At 40.4% G+C, this 17,575-nt stretch overlaps 1 protein-coding gene across 1 annotated transcript in view; it reads right to left on the reverse strand.

Annotated features, from left to right (window-relative positions):
• slc4a10a (solute carrier family 4 member 10a) overlaps positions 1-16,941 on the reverse strand; it is a 155,040-nt gene extending 138,099 nt beyond the window's left edge. The window contains exon 1 of the mRNA XM_069935401.1: positions 16,876-16,941. Coding sequence (XP_069791502.1) covers positions 16,876-16,933 — 58 coding nt within the window. The 5' untranslated portion in view covers positions 16,934-16,941. The remainder of the gene's footprint in view (positions 1-16,875) is intronic.
• Between the last annotated feature and the right edge of the window lie 634 nt (positions 16,942-17,575).

Raw genomic sequence — 17,575 nt, forward strand, 5'->3', positions numbered from 1 at the left:
CTTTCCCACTATCCTGGTATGGAAGTGATTCACATTCATTTGTGCAAATGCAATGCCAGCATTCAATATTCACAATTTTTTTTCAAAAAACCTAAACGCTGATACGATAATCGCTTTGCAGAGCATCGAAAGCACGTCCACAGCTTCTAGTTGCTCCCACTTAATTCATCATCCAGCTCCCATTCTGGTCTCTGTCTGTGGCAAATGCAGTATTACAATGAGCCCAAATGCAAGCTTGAGAAACAACATCTCACATTTCGTCTGGATACAATGCCAAACTCTCTTCCTTGAGATAACTCTCTCTTTTTGTTTGTATCTGGATTGTGCTTTTTTTCCGCTGCCACCATCTCTTCCTTCTTCCTTCATTTATATATTCTGGCATGTTTGGACATGCCCAGCAGGCAAGACTTTACAATATTTGCAACACATTACACTCAGGAACTTAACTGCTTCTTAATGGCTACATTACTTCACCTTATCAGAGAAATCCCATTTTTGGCAACCATTCTCACCCACTTCTTCTGCCAACTGGAATTTTCCTTTTGTTCACTGAAAGGGTTCACAGGCTGAGCCAGCATCTAATCCCCAATTGCCTTGAAAAGGTGGTGATGAGCTGCCTTCTTGAACAGCTGCAGTCTTCGAGTTGTGGGTATGCATGCAATGTTGTTAAGGAGAGAGTTCCAGGATTTTGTTCCAGCAACATTAAAAAAGAATGACAATACATTTCCAAGTCAAGATTCTGTGTGGCTTGGAGGGCTACTTACTTCCAAGTGGTAGTATTCTCTTGCATTTGCTTTACTTGCCCTTGTAGCTGGATAGAGGTTGTGGGATTGGTGAGTTGCTGCAGTTCATCCTGTAACTGATACATTTACTGCTGCAGCACCATCCGGGGGAGAGTGAGTGAGTGGTTATGAATGCAAGACCTAGTGCACTGATTGCTATATCCTATATCATGTCAAGCTTCTTCAGTAATGTCAAAGTTGCACTCATCCAAGCAAGGACATAGCATTCCAACAGACTCCTGATTTTCACCCTGTTGATGATGGACAAGCTTTGGGAAATTAGGAATCCTACAGCAAGCAACTCACCTCATAACCTTGTTTTCTCTCTTTCTCAGTTTATAGCTCAGACTTGAGATATGAATTTCCATAGATGCTGCCATCCCTGAACTTTTGCCAATCTTTTATATGTCCAGTTCAGTTGTCAAATGCTTGCATTTTTTTTTAATTGTCCCATCCTTTCTCCCCTCTCTGCCACACCACATAAAATTGCCAGTTTTGGATATCAGAATATCTTTCAACCTGACTATCTAATACAATTACAGAACAGTAATAGAATATCAAGAACTGAGGAACAGAAAGAAGAAGAAGTGGGTGTAGACCACATGACCCGTGTTGATTGGCCTTAAGTTCATTATTATTATTCAATTGTACAAGTACAACTGGACAAACAGCCTTCTATCCTTGGTGTAAAAACTTACAAACACATTAATAGAAATAGCACACATATTTACAAGCGATTTATATATAGAACATATAAAAATAAATAAATATTGTTAAATAAATAGTAGAGTCTCAGAGGGATTGTAAGAGCAGTTCATCAGTCATTCAGCAATCTTACTGCCCATGGGAAGAAGTTGTTTCTCTGCCTGGTGGTTCTGGCTCTAACACTTCTGTGTCTCTTTCCTGACAAGAGTTGCTGGAAGATGCTGGGTTTTTTTTGGGATGGGAGGGAAGGAAGGTTTCATAAAGAGCTCAGAGAATGATCCTGGTTGATCATGTCAGTGGTTGGGGGTGGGAGGGTGGGGGGAAGAGAGACCCCATTGATCCTTTCTGTTGTTCTTATGGTCCTGTGGATTGACCTCCAATCCAATGCTCTGCAGCATCCATACCACACTGTAATGCCACCAGCCAGGATGCTCTCGATAGAGATCCTGTAAAATCTACAGGATGGTGGTCAGTAGCCTTGCCCACCTCAGACCTCAGGAAGTGCAGATGCTGTGAGTGGAGGTTTGTCCAGATAGTTTACTACTTAAGCAACATTTATGATCATTCATGGCTGATATTTTCCTTCATCTTCAGTCTCTTTTTTTCTTCAATTCCTTTAATATATTAAAAAGTTATCTTGAATATACTCAAACTCCCCTCTTGGGTAAAGAATTCCCAAGATTCACCATCAACAACTTAAAATGACATCTGATGCTGCAAAGTGTTCTCAAACTGAAATTTTAACAAAGGGAATATATTACAAAATATTTTAGTGGCATTTTTGGTAGATATCTTGGTTTAAACCAACATTAAAATAATTCCTCAAAAACAAGCCCAACCAATTAATTGGAGGCATTTATGTGTAGTCAAGAAGATTTCAGAGAATTGTCATCTAAATTTGTCTTCTTCTCATCAGGGAAAAAAAATGAACATAAATCCTTCATGAGCCTTAATGTCATTTACTAGGTTGTTAAAATGCTCAAAGTAACAATTTCAATATCTCCCATTTCATGCTCCAATTAACAAAATCGCTGGAGAAAGCGACTCACTGCCACATGGACTGGCTAAGCGGCCAGCAAAAGATGTTAAAGCAAGTCAATGAAGGAGTAGGAACTTGAAGGCAATGAAAGGGCACGATTAAAGGAAAGGCCCTTTCATGCAGTGAAAAAGCCTGACTGCACGGCAAAGATTCCCCGCCCTTATGTCAGGAGACTTACCTCTATGAATACGCCATCGCCGGTTCCAAGGCGCCAACTGCAATCACTCTCAAGGAAAGATCATAGGTGGAACGCTGCACTCCGCCACCTCACATGAATGTAATGCCGCTGCGAGGTGGCTGGCTAGAGGCCGGCTGATGACGTCCCAATGATGCTGTCAGCAAACGACCCATCTCCCCTCTCTCTCACACCCATTCACTCCTCTCCCTCCATGACTCCATCAGGACAGGCAGTGGGAGCCATTAGGTCAGCCCCACCGGCCACTCTGGCGCCTCAACAAGCCACTTTGGCCTTTGGGGCCGCTCATCAACAGCTCAAAACGCGGCAGAGCAATGGCTGTGTTCCCTACCCATAATCCCCAACTGGAACTGTTCTGGGAACAGTACTGATCCATACCAGCATACCTGTAACAGCTTGAAGATTTGCATTTCAAGTTTGATAATTCCCCCCCCCCCCCTACCCAAGAGGAGAAAAGTCTGTAAATCATGGAGCAATACCAATTGCTGGAGGAATTCAGTGGGTCTTGCAGTATATTCTAAAATTATGTATTTAAATTACGCCAGAGAGCATTGATGGTGACAAGGTGCTCTTCTGCAATTCCTTTCTCAACTTTAGTGGCAATATTAACTCCTTAAAACAAATGGACTTGGCTCAGTCAAAATAACAACAGACATTTCAAGCAGCCTTAGCATTCCCACCCATCAGCCACAAAATTCCAAAAAGTATTCTGATTCAAATACAAATAAATTAAAATTTAGTAGAGGGAAATGACATTATATTATTTTCCTATTTTCCCCAAGGGTGGGTGGGGGCGATGGACGGGGCTAAGTAGGATCAGTGACACCAAGTCGGTCAGGTGTCGGGAGTTCAATGGAGGGAGGGGCAACAGACAGCTGGGGCTAGGATCAGTAAGGCTGTTGGGCATAATGTCGGGCACAGGAGTTAGATGTCAGGCTCACTCAGGTAGCAACGCAGCGGGGGCAGTTTCAGAGATTGGGTCAGCGAGCAACAAACACGAGGCAAAAAGAGAAGATCAGCATTGGACTCGGGAGTTCAATATTGGGCGGTGAGGCAAGGACAGTGGTCCCCCCCTTCAAGTGGCACCCAGTGAACGCGCCCTGGCTGCCCTATCCTAGATACTCCCATGCTCAGCATGCAATGCAAGATTCATTTTCAGACAACTTCTCTAGGATAGCAATTGGAAGGCATGATTGGCAATTGTAATGAAATTACCTGTACATCATCAGACACTTGGAAACACCCTTTTTATATTCTCTCTATTTTTTTTTTAAAACATACAGCACGGTAACAAGCCAACAAGCTCTTGCCTCCAATTACATCCAATTGACCTACAACTTTGTTATACTTTGAAGGGTGGGATGAAACCATAGCACCCAGAGGAAACCCACATAGATATAGGGAGAAAGTACAAACTCCTTACAGAGAGCACCAGATTCAAGCCCGGGTAGCTGCCGCTGGAACAGTATTGCACTAATTGCTGCACTAATATTTCAGAGGTTCTGCTCTGAAGTTGCCCACAATTAGAAAAAAATTCATGCATGCATCATTATAATCAACAGTGTCTTAAGAAAAAGATGAAAGCCCTAAATTTCAAGGACCGTATGAAAATGATCTGCAAATTGATTTGATGTAATAATTATTGTTGTAGTAAAGTATGTTCTAAAAATATTGGACAAAAATACTAACTTTTCTCTCAAAGTTATACTTATAAGGTACATGGCGTCAACGTGCATTTTATAGTATTAGCTTTAAACAAATGATAATGAGCCCACTCTGGAGTTAAGTTAAGTTAAGTTAATCAGTAGATTACTAATTAAACCAGCAACTACAACAAAAGACCATGACTGTTTAAAAGACCACTCACTTGGAACTGATTATCATATTACTTAATATGGCAGTAAGAAAGATGTCACACTCATTTTAGATCTATAAATGCCCATTGCGTGTGCAAATTAGAATCAGTGTCAGTACATGCGTTGAAGCTAAATTCTTCTGAGATACAATTCCTTCCACATCATCAGCTCAGCTTGATGCCAGAGGGTAAGTATTTTGCCATGATACATGTCATGCGCAAGACAGCTCCGATTATAGTACATCACGACTGGATTCTAAATGATTTACTGTATTTTTCGGGCCTTGCTTCATTAGTCATGTATATCCTTAGAACTATTTGTCATAATCTACGATTTCTGTCACTATAATGTAAATGGCAGATTGTGAATAGAAAAAAGGAACAAACACAGACGGGGGCCAAGTAAGATGTTCTCCAAGAACAAAAAAAGCAGAGAGATCATGATGTACAATTAGGTCATGCACGTAGTTTCTAATGCAGGCAGCCAAATTTGAGCTGCCTGCGGATTTACATGAATCCTGAACGCAACTAAGACTAGCCACACTACAGAGTGGCTGAATGCTATAGCAGAGAACTAAAAAAAAATCAAGAAAATTAAGGTAGCACATACAACTTAAAAGGAGCCTCATGCAGGTGCTGACAAGAATAAGAGAAAACATTCTGAGCAGGAATCATTAAAGAGGATGAGCAAAAACTGCATGGTTTTACAATGCTGCACTGCCAGCCAAGATACTGGCGATAGAGGTTGAGGAGCATGTTCTTCATAAAATGTACCAAGAAGTTCAGCTACTAGAATGGCAGAATCAGAAAGCTAATTCCCAAATAGCCCCTCTGCATACTTATTGTTTATTTATTCAATTTTGGGGAGGATTTTTGTATTATTAATAAGTCTGACATTATCTGCCCTTCCTAAATATCTTAAGTTGAATTTATATTTTTTTTTCTGAAGATACTCTTTTGAAGTGTATTCCAGAATTTGAATGCAAGAATTATACACTACAGCCACTGTACACTGATTGTGGGAGGGGGGGGGGGGGAGAGAATGGGTGGGAAATTAAGATTTAAGAGATGCTACTAGACTTGAGTCAGGAGTGCGATGGAGTATTCTTCATTTACCTGGATGAGTGCAGCTTCAATAAGATCCAAGAAGCTCAATAACATGTAGGTCAGCATCCCATACAGAACCATTCACTCATTCAACTACCATACGCAGTTTGTACCATCCACAAAGTGCGATACAACAACTTACCAAGGCTCCTTAGACTCACAACCTCTAATACCTAGAAAGACAAAAATCAGCAAAAACATGGGGCTATCACCACCTGAAAATTGCCCTCCAACCACACACCACCCCGATTTGGAAATATATTGTTGCCCTTTAACTAACACCAGGTCAAAATCCTGGAACTCCCTCCCTAACCACATTGTTGCACAACCAGGCCGCCTGAAGTTCAATAACACAGCATACCACCACCACCTTCTCAAGAACAATTGGGGATGGGCAATTAAGAACATATTCCTATGGTTTCAGCGTGACTTGCTGAGTTTGTTCCGCAGTTTTTTGTGTACTTCTGGATGATGTTGAGTTTTGACGGCACTCGACACTCAACCAGGAAAGATTAGGGTATTTCCCTACTTTTTTTTTTGCATGCTTTATAGATGGAGTCAAAAGAATACCCATTTCCTGACCTAATCCAGGTGAGTTTCTAGTCAATGGTTACCATCAGCATGTTGGGGTACTCTGGATATCAGACATTCCTATTGAAATGTTGGAATGAATACAGTAAAACTCTTGGTATCTGGAATTCAAGCAACCAAAGAAAATAAATAATAAAAATTAAAATAAATAAAAATAAAATATGTAATAGGTAAAAATATGCAAGTTTAAAATTGTAAACTTAAATATTCTCTGAAGTAACACATAAACCTTTGGTGAAGATGAGAATAAATATCATAGAGGCTGTTTGAATAAAATGGCATTGCCCAGGATGATGTGCTGGTTGCTGGTTTAGTAAAAGTCATCCCGGTCAGAGGCTTTATCTGTAAACTTGCAAGTGAAAGAGAATTTCATTATCAATAATGTTGTTCATCTTTTGGGTAACTCCATGGAGGGGGAGGAACCTACAGATGTAGCAATGGTTAAATGTTTTCAAAGTATGTGACTGAAAAAATAAAATGCTTTAAGGATTACAAATTCATACAAGTGAAGTTTCTTTAGTGTAGTACGGTAAAGTGTATTTGTCTTTTGAACAGTTTATTCTTAATGCAGGTGTATTAGGCATTGTAAGAGTGAGTCTCAAGCAACCAGAAAATACACTTATCCAGCATCTACCAATCTCCATAGGTGCCAGATACCAGGGGTTTTAATGGAATATAATTATATAAAGGGATCAGGTAGCACTTGTTACATCTCACAATTATCCCAAAAAAATCTCTCCAAACTTAAAAGCAAGACCTTAGTACTAGGAAATAATGGTACAAAAGAACAGATCCCCAGGAAAAGAAGTAGGCGAATACATTTCAGTAGCTCTATCTTACCAAGTTCTCAATTCAATAAACCTTGTGCTCAAACTGGGGAATTGCACAAAACACTTTGCTCCAAAGGAATCTGCAAGAGGGAAACTTGGGAATTACAAATCTCGCATCTACAGCTTGAAAATTACTTGTCAATAATTAGAAAAAGAATAACTAAACGTCATGAATATTTTCAGATGGATCAGAGGCGACTCGTCCAAATTTGTAAAAGTACATCATTACTGACAAATCTTAATAATCTTTCTGAAGTAATGATGAAATGTTCATGAAAGTTATTTTCATGTACTTACATATACATTCCTACAAAAAAAGTTTCTTAGCTAAACTTTCTCAAGGAACTGGAAAAACTTAAAACAAATTACAGGGAAATAAGTGAGAGGGAAGAGATGGATGGGGATGTTCTGAGACTTACTGGGCTGAATGACCTCTTCTTATTGATAGAAAAGGAAGAGGAGTCACGATGGGCCAATTAGTCTCTAAAAACTGTTCAAGACATTCAAGTCAAGTTTGTTGTCATCTGATTGTACAAGTACAACCCAACTAAACTGTGTTCTCTAGTCCTTAGTGCAAAAAAGACATACAACCGGACAACAGAAAAATACAAGCAATACATATGCAGGGCAAGTATTTCATGCATGCAAATCAATAAATCATATTTCTTCATGAATAGGAGATGGTTAGTGTGCGCAGTTCCTTTGGTTATTCAGCATTCTCGCTGCCAGTGGAAAGAAGCTGTTCCTCAGCCTGGTAGTGCTGGTTCTGACACTCCTGCATCTTTTCCTCCCAAAGGAAGCAGCTAAAAGATGTCGTGTGCAGGCTGGAGGTGGTCCTCCATGATTTTGCGCGCCTTCTTCAGACAATGATCTCAGTAGATCACATCAATGGTGGGGAGGGAGACTCCAATGATCCTCTCTGCCACTCTTATGTGGATTGACCTCTGATCTATAGTAATTATTCCACACTGATGCAGCTAACCAGGACTCTCTGGATAACCTCCTATTGAATGTTGATATAATGGTGGCTGATAGCCTTGCCCACTTCATTCTTTTCAAAAAGTGCAGTTGCTATTGCGCCTTCCTGACAAGGGAGGAGATGTAGAGTCCACAATAGGTCACTAATTAAGTGAACTCAAAGGAACTTGGTGCAATAATGCATAATCCAACAACACTTAACAGCATCTTCTCACTTCCACCCAACCCACAAGTACCCAATTAATGATAATGAGTTTGTCAAAGACGTTATATACATGTGCACCTGTAAAAGTCTGATAGAGTATTCAACAACATGCCAAATTTCTTCAAGTTATTTAGAAAATAGAAGCATTGGTGTGCCTTCTTCATGGTTTCCTCGACATGAAAGCTCCAAGAAGAGTCTTCTGAGATATGTACTCCCAAGAACTTAAAGGTTCTGATTCTCTCCACCTCCTTCCCATCAATCCAGACAGGTGCTTGCTCCCTTGGCCTCTCCTTCCCAAAAATCAACAAATAGCTCCTTGGTCGGTGACATTAAGTACAAGATTCTTGATCTGGCACCACCCAACCAGATTCTCAATCTCCATCCTGAACTCTGAAACATCCTATCCAGCTATAGGACTAACAGTGGTGGTGTCCGTGAATTTAAAGATTGGACTGGATTCAAACTTGGCTACAGAGTCATTAATGTGCAAGGAATCGCGTGGGGGTTGAAGCACACATCCTTGGGATTGCTCCCAAGTTAGTGATCAGTGTGGAGAAAGTGACATTGCCAATCTGCACTGACTGGAATCTGCCGATGAGGAAGCTGAAGATCCAATTGCAGAGGAATGAACAGAGTCCCAAATGTTTAATTTGTTCATAGGTTTTGCTGATGTAACAGTGTTGAATGCTGAGTTGTTGTCAATGAGCCTAACGTAGTTGTTCTTGTGGTCAAGGTGATCCAACACAGAGTGGAGGGCCAACAAGATGGCATCTATCATTGACCTGTTACGATGAATTACAGTGGGTCTACATCCTTCCTGAGAAGGGAGTTTATCTGCTCCATAATCATCCTCTCAAAGCACTTAATCATGCTAGATGCAAGTGCCACCTTGTTCTTCATAGGAACTTGAGTAACAGATGTCCTTTTGAAGCAGGAATGGACCTCTGAACATTGTAGCAAAAAGTTGAAGGTGTCTACAAGAACTCCAGCCAATTGGTTTTCACAGTTTCTAAGGATAAGGCCAAGTACACCATCTGGTCCAGATGCTTTCCAAGGATTAGCCTTCTGGAAGGTTCTGTTCACCACATCCTTAGAAACTGTGAGCAAAGTCATCAGAGCTACAGGAATTCAGGAGGTTTCTCCTTTCTTTTTCTTCTGAAGCGAGCAAAGAAAGCATCAAGTTCATTCAGAATAGATATATCACAGTTAATGATATGGTCTTGTTCACCTCATAAAATGCAATGGCATGCAAGTCTTTCCACAGCTGACTAGCATGCATCTGAGCCTCCAGTTTGGTCCAGAATTTCTGTTTGCATTGCTATTGGCCTTCCAGAGGCTGTACCTGGTCTTTCTGAATATTTCTGAATCTCCTGATCTGAAAGCCACACATCTGGTCTTGAACAAATCTCTTTGTTCTTCAAGGCTTCTGATGCAGATAGTCTTAGTGGGAACACAGTCATCCACACATTCCCTAATATAGATGATAACCACTATAACATATTCATTCAGATTTGCCACTGATTCTTTGAACATGATCCAGTCCACCAACTCCAGTCAATCATCAGACCACTCTTATGCTTCCCTAGACAGACTCTATAGTCTTCACTACCTGTTGCATGCTCTTCAATTTCTATCTGTATGCAGGATGGAGAAGCACAGCCGTGCTGTCCAACTTTCCAAATGCAGCCATGGAATGTAATGGGGACATCCTTGATAGTTGAGTAGCAGAGGTCAAGAGTATTCAATAACCTACTATGGAAAGTGACAGAGGACAGACAATAGTGTACAAGAGCTGTTCATCAGGGTTCCTCAAATGCATTGCAAACACTCACTGATCGATCTCCTTTTCTTTAACAAGACAAAAAAAATGCAGAGTCAGAACGAACAGCACCTTATCAGCAAGAGGCCAGCATAGGTGAATCACTGTGCTAACGTGGCGAGTCATTCGAGTCATTACCTGTCATCACCACCGAGACCACAGTCAGCAGTGTGGAGAAGCTCCAGCAAACGAGATTGCTCATTTCTAATCCTGTTCTCTTCAACCCCACTTCCTCCTCATCTCAGCATTTCCTGATTTACGAGCATGTTCTCCCCACCCTTCACCACAAACCAAATAGGTCTTTCACTACCCTATCCACCTGTGTCACTACTATCAGGAAGCTAAAGGCTAGGAATTCAATTTGGCCAGACAGTGGACAAAGAATGGGATGAGAATGAAGATGAAGACACAGTAACATTTACATTCATACTTGGAGCTACAAAGTAAAATACTGTCCACCTAAATTTATCTAATGAATGGTGAGAGGTAAGGCACATAAGTAGAGGAGCCTGATAAATGGAGGTTACAATCACATAGGATTCCTGTAGAGATAGCTCAGACAACTAGTTTGTGTGGGCAACAGTAGGAATCCAACAGGCATCCATTGAAATCCTTGACACAATGTCATAGAGCATACGGGGCTCAATAATCTTTTTCCACAAGGCTTTATTCAAAACTTGGACCCTATCATTTCCAATGGGGAAGTAATGATAAATTCCATGAGCACCCTCACATATCCAACCACAACTCTGTCTGGTGATTGGCATCTCAATGTATGTGGCTGCTCAAATAGAAACTCCATCTTTATGGTTTCTTTCATGAAAGCTCAGTTTGAAATCACGCAACCTCAGAATTTGAGGCCATCAAAAGGGCCTGCACAGTGCTCAGCTGTCCAGCAGTCAGTATTAATCGGTAATTTTTCTCACTGTATGGTAGCCATTACCCCCCCTAACACTCCCATTCCACCAGTTGCCTGCCATCAAGTTAGCCCAACTAACATCTGATCACTGTAGCGAAGAGATCATACCAGGAGGACAGAATACAATCCTGGGCCGCGTAGGTCCACTACTGCTCGAGTTTGTCCTCCAAGGCCAACTGCACAAGAATGAGTCATGTTTCTGCACAAAATGATTCATTTTAATTCAAATATTTTTATGATTTTTTTCATATATTTAATTTGAATTGCTTGTCTTCAGTTTAACAGTTTAAGGCTACCATGCAATGCAGCAGGATAAGGGGACTACATGAGATGATGTGAGGGCAGGAACAAAGATGTGGGGCAACATTCATGTACAGACTGGGTGATAGCACATCTGAAGCATAATGAACATTGTGCATCTGCTTACCAAAACAAAAAAAAACTTGCTATTAGGAAGTGCATTGAAGATTCACCAAACTGGTTACCTGGGTGAGAGATATGCCAAACAAGGAAAAATTGAGTAGTTTGGACCCTATTCTTCAGAATTTAGGAGGGGATGTCTCATTGAGGTGTACAGAATTCTTTTGAAGGTTCAAATAAGTTACATACAGGGTGTGCATGTACCCCTGATGAGGAAGTCAAATTCTAGTAGGACGAGCGTGTTAAATGGCAGGAACCTTAGGAGCAATGACATACAAAAGGACCTTGGAATGCAGGTCTTTAGCTTGCTAATAGTAGTGACCAGGTGGATCGGGTAACGAAGGACATGTTTGGTATGCTTGCCTTCATCAGCCAAAACATGGGATGTCACATCTCAGGTGTTCAAAATGTTGCTTTGACTGGATTTAAGAATATTGACAAGTTTTTAAATTAAAGAAAAACAGCATGATAGAAGCAGATTCTGGCCATTGAAACCCATACTGCCCAATTTCACCCAAATTAACCTACATCCCCTTATCTTTTAGAGAGGGGGGGTGGGGAGAGAAACGAGAGCACCCAGGGAAAACTTACAAACTCCTTACAGAGAGTGCCAGATTTGAGCCCAGGTCGCTGGTTTTGGAATAGCATTGCACTAACCACTATCTAACCGTGCTGCCCTTTGGTTGGCTCATAATAGGAACAATGTGGTCACATTAGAAAGGAAGCAGAAGAGATTGGACAGCATATCGCCCAGAATGGAAGGTGGTGGTTAAAAGGAGAGATTGGATAGACTATTTATTCAAACTAGAATGTAGATGACCAATTTTCTTACAGAAATTTATAAAATCACGAGAAGCAAAGATAGGATAGATAATCAGCATCTTTTTTTTTTCTCCTCAGGCAAGAGAATCTAGAACAAAAGGACAAATTTAAGATGCGAAGGAAGAAATTTAAAGGAGATTTGGAGGGTACTGAGACAGGGGTGGGGGGTGGTATCTGAAATAAATTGCCTAAGAAAGTGGCAGTTTGAGATAGACCTACAACATCTAAAGAGCATTTTAACAGGTACTTGGATAGGAAAAGCCTAGAGATAAATATAAATATATGGAATGAGTGTAAATCATTGTCAGAATGGACAAGTGGAAAAAACCCCTGTGTAGTACAACTCTACGATGCTATAGAATATGGGCCAAGGACCCAAAATAAGGGGTGGGCTATTTAAAAATAATATGAGAAGTTCTTCACTCAAATGAATTCTCTTCCCTCGAAGTCTGTGAAGAATCAGTCTTGGAGTTAATTTAGAACAGAGATATCTAGATAGTTGAAGAACCAAATAATTAAGAGTAGAAAATCAATGCTGGGGGTCAAATATCAAACATAATCTTATTGAATGGTGAAACAGACTCAAAGGGCTGAATGGCCTTCATCCACTCTAATTTCTTGTGCATTTTAATAGAGCTTTGTGGCCTTGTGGAAGGAAAGATTGCTGAACAATGAATTTAAAAATCACAAATACTAGTATAGGTACTCGATCCTTTATCCGGACATCTACAATTCAGATGGGTTTAAATCAGGCTTCAAATCCAGAAAAGTCCAAAATTCAGAACACACTGTCTCCCAAGGGTTCCGGTTAAAGGATCGTGTACCTGTATCACATTCATCAGAGTTGTTCTTGCGAGCTCACTCATGTTGCATTCTTCTGTGCACCCTGGCTGCAAGTCTATTGACTTACAGTAAGGCAGCACACTGCAGATTGTTACAAATCTAGACATCTGCAAAATAATAGTGTAGTCCAAGAACCAGAAACACTGCTGTTCTGCACCACCTGTTTCTCATAGAACACTTAATCCAGAAAAATACTGCATCACAAATCCATCAGGCAGTGATCTGCACAAAGCATTGGAGCCCTGCAGGGAATGGAAATCGCAGTTTAAAAAACACACAAATGCTGGAGGAACTCAGCAGGGCACACAGCATCCATAGGAAGTAGAGATATATAATTGATGTTTCAGGCCTGAGCCCTTCTTCAAAGTATGAAGAAACAGAAGGCAGGTTCCTGAATTAAAAGGCTTGGGAGAAGGAAAGAAAGAGCAGGGGGAGGAACACAGACCAACAGGAAATGGCGAATCCTGTTGTGAATTCTCTGAGCAATTTCGCAGAATGCCTCATTACCAAACTTTCAATTAAGCATTGTAAATGAGAACTCTGCCCAACTCCTTTGGGAATGCGCTTTTGACGGGAAAATCCAGGAAGATGCGCAGTGGTTTTTGTCAAGGTTCATCCCAAGCAACTTACTAACACAATATTCTGCGCTATTTTTACCGTTCCTAGAGATGCAAACTTACGATAAATATTAAGTTCCAAAGGAGAATCATCAATACTGTGAAAGTCATCCTTTGGTCTACCCAAGAATCATTAATAGTGCAAAGTTGTCCATAACCAAGTCCTACAAACAGGTCCAAGACAATATGCGAAGAGACACACTGAACCTGGGTTCAGCTATTGAAAAGGCTCCATTACCAAGGGCCGAAGTTTAAGGGCCTCCTGCTATTACACACTCATTGGATGGGAAACTGTTAAACCCCCATGAATGATTTACTCTCGGGTTGCATATAAATGGAATCCAACGTCATGATAAGAAAAAGTAAATGGAAGAACCTGTTGTGATGAAAATAACAGCACAAAATTTCTGTATTAATAAATTTGAAATTTTAAAGTTTTTTTTAAGAAATCAGAAACATTGCTTCAGTAAGTCACCAGGCAGTACATCTTGTGTCAAAGTTTCCATTTTATGCATACTGCTCACAATTTGCAAACTGGAGTCCAAAAACATGTCAACAGCCAAAACTGTTGACATCCAGTAGCCAGCATTTGTTTGGACAGTTGTGGTAAATCATTTATACAGTTGGCACAGCAGAAAATGTGCCATCTCAGAGATACATATGGTTCAATAACTTTTGTTGCACAAGCTCCCAAAAGTGAAGGAGTCGGCAAAATTACATATTGTATATGGACATCTAGAATTCTTGCAAAAGTGTCTATACAGGATATCGACTGCCTTCTGGCAAAAAAAGGAAAAATGAAAGTAGGAAACTTTAATAAAGAGCTTCAATCACCTTCCTTAGATGACAATAAATGAAAACCAGTTCTTTCAAACATCTCCAATTGCAGCCAAGAAGGACCCAGAGAAACTGTCTTAGCCAAGGTCACCATGACATCCATTGTCAATGCAGTTGTCAGCTTTGTACAGGCTAAAATAGCAGACCATTGTTCAGAGAAGGCACAACAAAAACACAAACATCTCACAGATTTTCTACAGAGGGTCAAGGAAGTTGATTACTTCCAGAGCAGAGGTCTATAGCCCCTCCAACATTTAGCACCTTGTCCTGTTCTGCATGCTTCTCTTACTCTCCCATCTCCTGCCTGCATTCCAACAGAAAATGTGCATTAATATCTCACAGACTTGAAATATGAATAAAGAAATAAAGGGCCTGCAGTTCTACTTTCTCTAAATTGTAAAAGCTTTGCAGTATTTTGGAAAGTGCCGAACACCTGCACAATCATAGCATGAGTCAACAAAAATCATCCTTATACAAGTTGATGATCCCTTTAAGTAGCAAGGATAAGGAAAATTTCCATCTTTCGACTTGAAAGTCCACTCCTACTATTTATTGACTATAGCCCCACCTTCTTCATAATACAGGTAGTGCCAAACAAACTCTTCCCCAAACTATGTGTCCTTGGCCTCAGCACCCCACTCTGCAATTGGATCCACGACTTCCTATCCCACAGAACTGGTGACAGCACCTCCTCCTTGATCGTCCTCAACACCAGGGGATGCAAAGCTGTGTGGTTAGCCTCCTATTACACTCTGTGCACCCATGGCCAAACACTGCCCCAAATCCATTTATAAATCCATGGATGGCACTCTAATAGGCAGGATCTCTAACAACAAGTCACAGTATAGAAGGAAGATATAGATGGATTAGTGGCTTAACAGCAACCTCTCCTTCAATGTCACCAAGCACTCTCACACCTTTACTTTCTCTGAAGCCTGAGGAAATATAGCATATCACCTGCATCCCTCAATAGCTTCTAGTAATATCCCATTGAAAGCATCCTGCCTGGCTCCATCACTGTCTGGTAAAGGAACTGTTCTGCCCAAGACTGCAAGAATCTGCAGAGGATTGTGAACTCACCTCAGGTCATCACACACATCCTCTTCCCCTCCCTCTACATCTTCCGCTACCTTGGAAAAGCAGCCAACATATTAAAAGACATCCCATTGCAGCCATAATTTATTCATTTCTCTCTGGTCAGGAAGAAGATTCACGAGTATGAGATCACACACCACCAGATTCAAGGACAATTTCTTTTCTGCTATTATCAGGCTCCTGAAGGAACAACAATAAAATAATGTTGTCTTTGCTATGTACTATCTGATCTCTCTCTGTAACTCCACACTCTGTACTGTGACATGTTGGAATTGTCCAGCTGGCTCTGGCTGGCAGCACGGTTAGCACAGCACTGTTACAGCACCAGTGAACAGGACCAGGGTTTGAATCCAGTGCTGTCTGTAAGGAGTTAGTACGTTCTACCCGTGTCTGCATTGGTTTTCCCCATTGGCTTCAGTTTCCTCCCACCATTCAATTGGGAGTAATTGGGCAGCACTGTCTCGTGGGTTGAAAGGGCTTGTTACCATACTGTATGCCTAAAAAAATTCTTTAAAATCTATCACTACATTTTGGTACATGACAATGAAAAGAGAGGGCTGAACTATAAAATGGCAGCATTTGCACCAAATCAGAAGTGTGCATTGATTGCCATAACTATTTGCTTTCTTTCCATACATCTGATAGCATTACTATGCCAAGATGGTGTTTGCAAATCAGTATATAATGAATAATGATACTATTCCAATAATAATAATTCCTTTCACTACATCAAAAATTGAAGACAGATGAGAAAAGCTCAAAATGTCGGCTGTATATTTTTACCTGTGCTATATAAAGGATACTGTTTGACCTGATGAGTTTCTCCAGCTTTGTGTGTGTGTGTGTGTGTGTGTGTGTGTGTGTGTGTGTGTGTGTGTGTGTGTGTGTGTGTGTGTGTGTGTGTGTGTTTAGTGTACAGAGAAAAGTCCGTCTGATTTATCCATCCTGAAGGATCCCAACATTACTTCAGTATAATTTTGTTCTCCATCCAAAACAGGCACCACACACTCGTCATGCTTCGTGTAAAGGAGTGTTTCTAAATTTATCTCCCACAATTACCCCTTTCTATTTTGAACCTGTGCCTTGGATTTCAATTGAGCCATCCAGTCAATGCTTTTTCCACACATCTTTAACAATTCTTTCCATCTCGAAATGGTCACCAAGCAGCTAGCAATTTTCCAGACTGTTCTCAAATCATTTGTCACAAAGAATTACCATTTCGATTCTGTTCTGTGCTACCTTGAGTGTTTGAATGTTTCTCTTGGATTACCATTTCGATTCTGTTCTGTGCTACCCTGAGTGCTTGAATGCTTCTCTTGTTTCTTTGTGACCTCATCGAGATACAGTATTTACCAAACCATCTCATTAAAGCAATATCTTTTAATTTCTACTCTAACATAATTCTACAACAAAGAGATTTTGAAGACTTGCCTCATAATTGTTAGATTCCAGGATTAGAAATTGGGAGTGGTGATAATTGTGGAGGTAGGAGTCAGAAGAGAAGCACTGACCTGGGGAGAATTTTATATGTAGGCTCAAAAGAAACAACAGCGCTCTTTTTGGTTTCACCTTCAAATAAGTAGATGCAATTGGAAAAAAAAATTGGTCACATTTAAGTTTTGATTTTGGATCCTTGACACAAGCTTCCAAAAGACCAACCAATCTTGAATTTGAGACCCTACACATGGATAAAGGAATTTGACTTTCTTTCATAACAAGTAGAAATATGAACAAATAGACCAGCTAGTAACTGAGAAACAAACTAATGCATAGACACAAAATAGCTCAATTTATAGTCTTTTGACTCTTTAAAGAAAATTGCTTCCCTCTCACGTCAAAATTATCTGATATTTAGCTAACAACTTTTTTTTTAATGTGTAAAATGTTAGTGCAACACAATTATAGCATCAGAGAC

The sequence above is a fragment of the Narcine bancroftii genome, chromosome 4, assembly GCF_036971445.1.
Source record: "Narcine bancroftii isolate sNarBan1 chromosome 4, sNarBan1.hap1, whole genome shotgun sequence".
NCBI lineage: Eukaryota > Metazoa > Chordata > Chondrichthyes > Torpediniformes > Narcinidae > Narcine > Narcine bancroftii.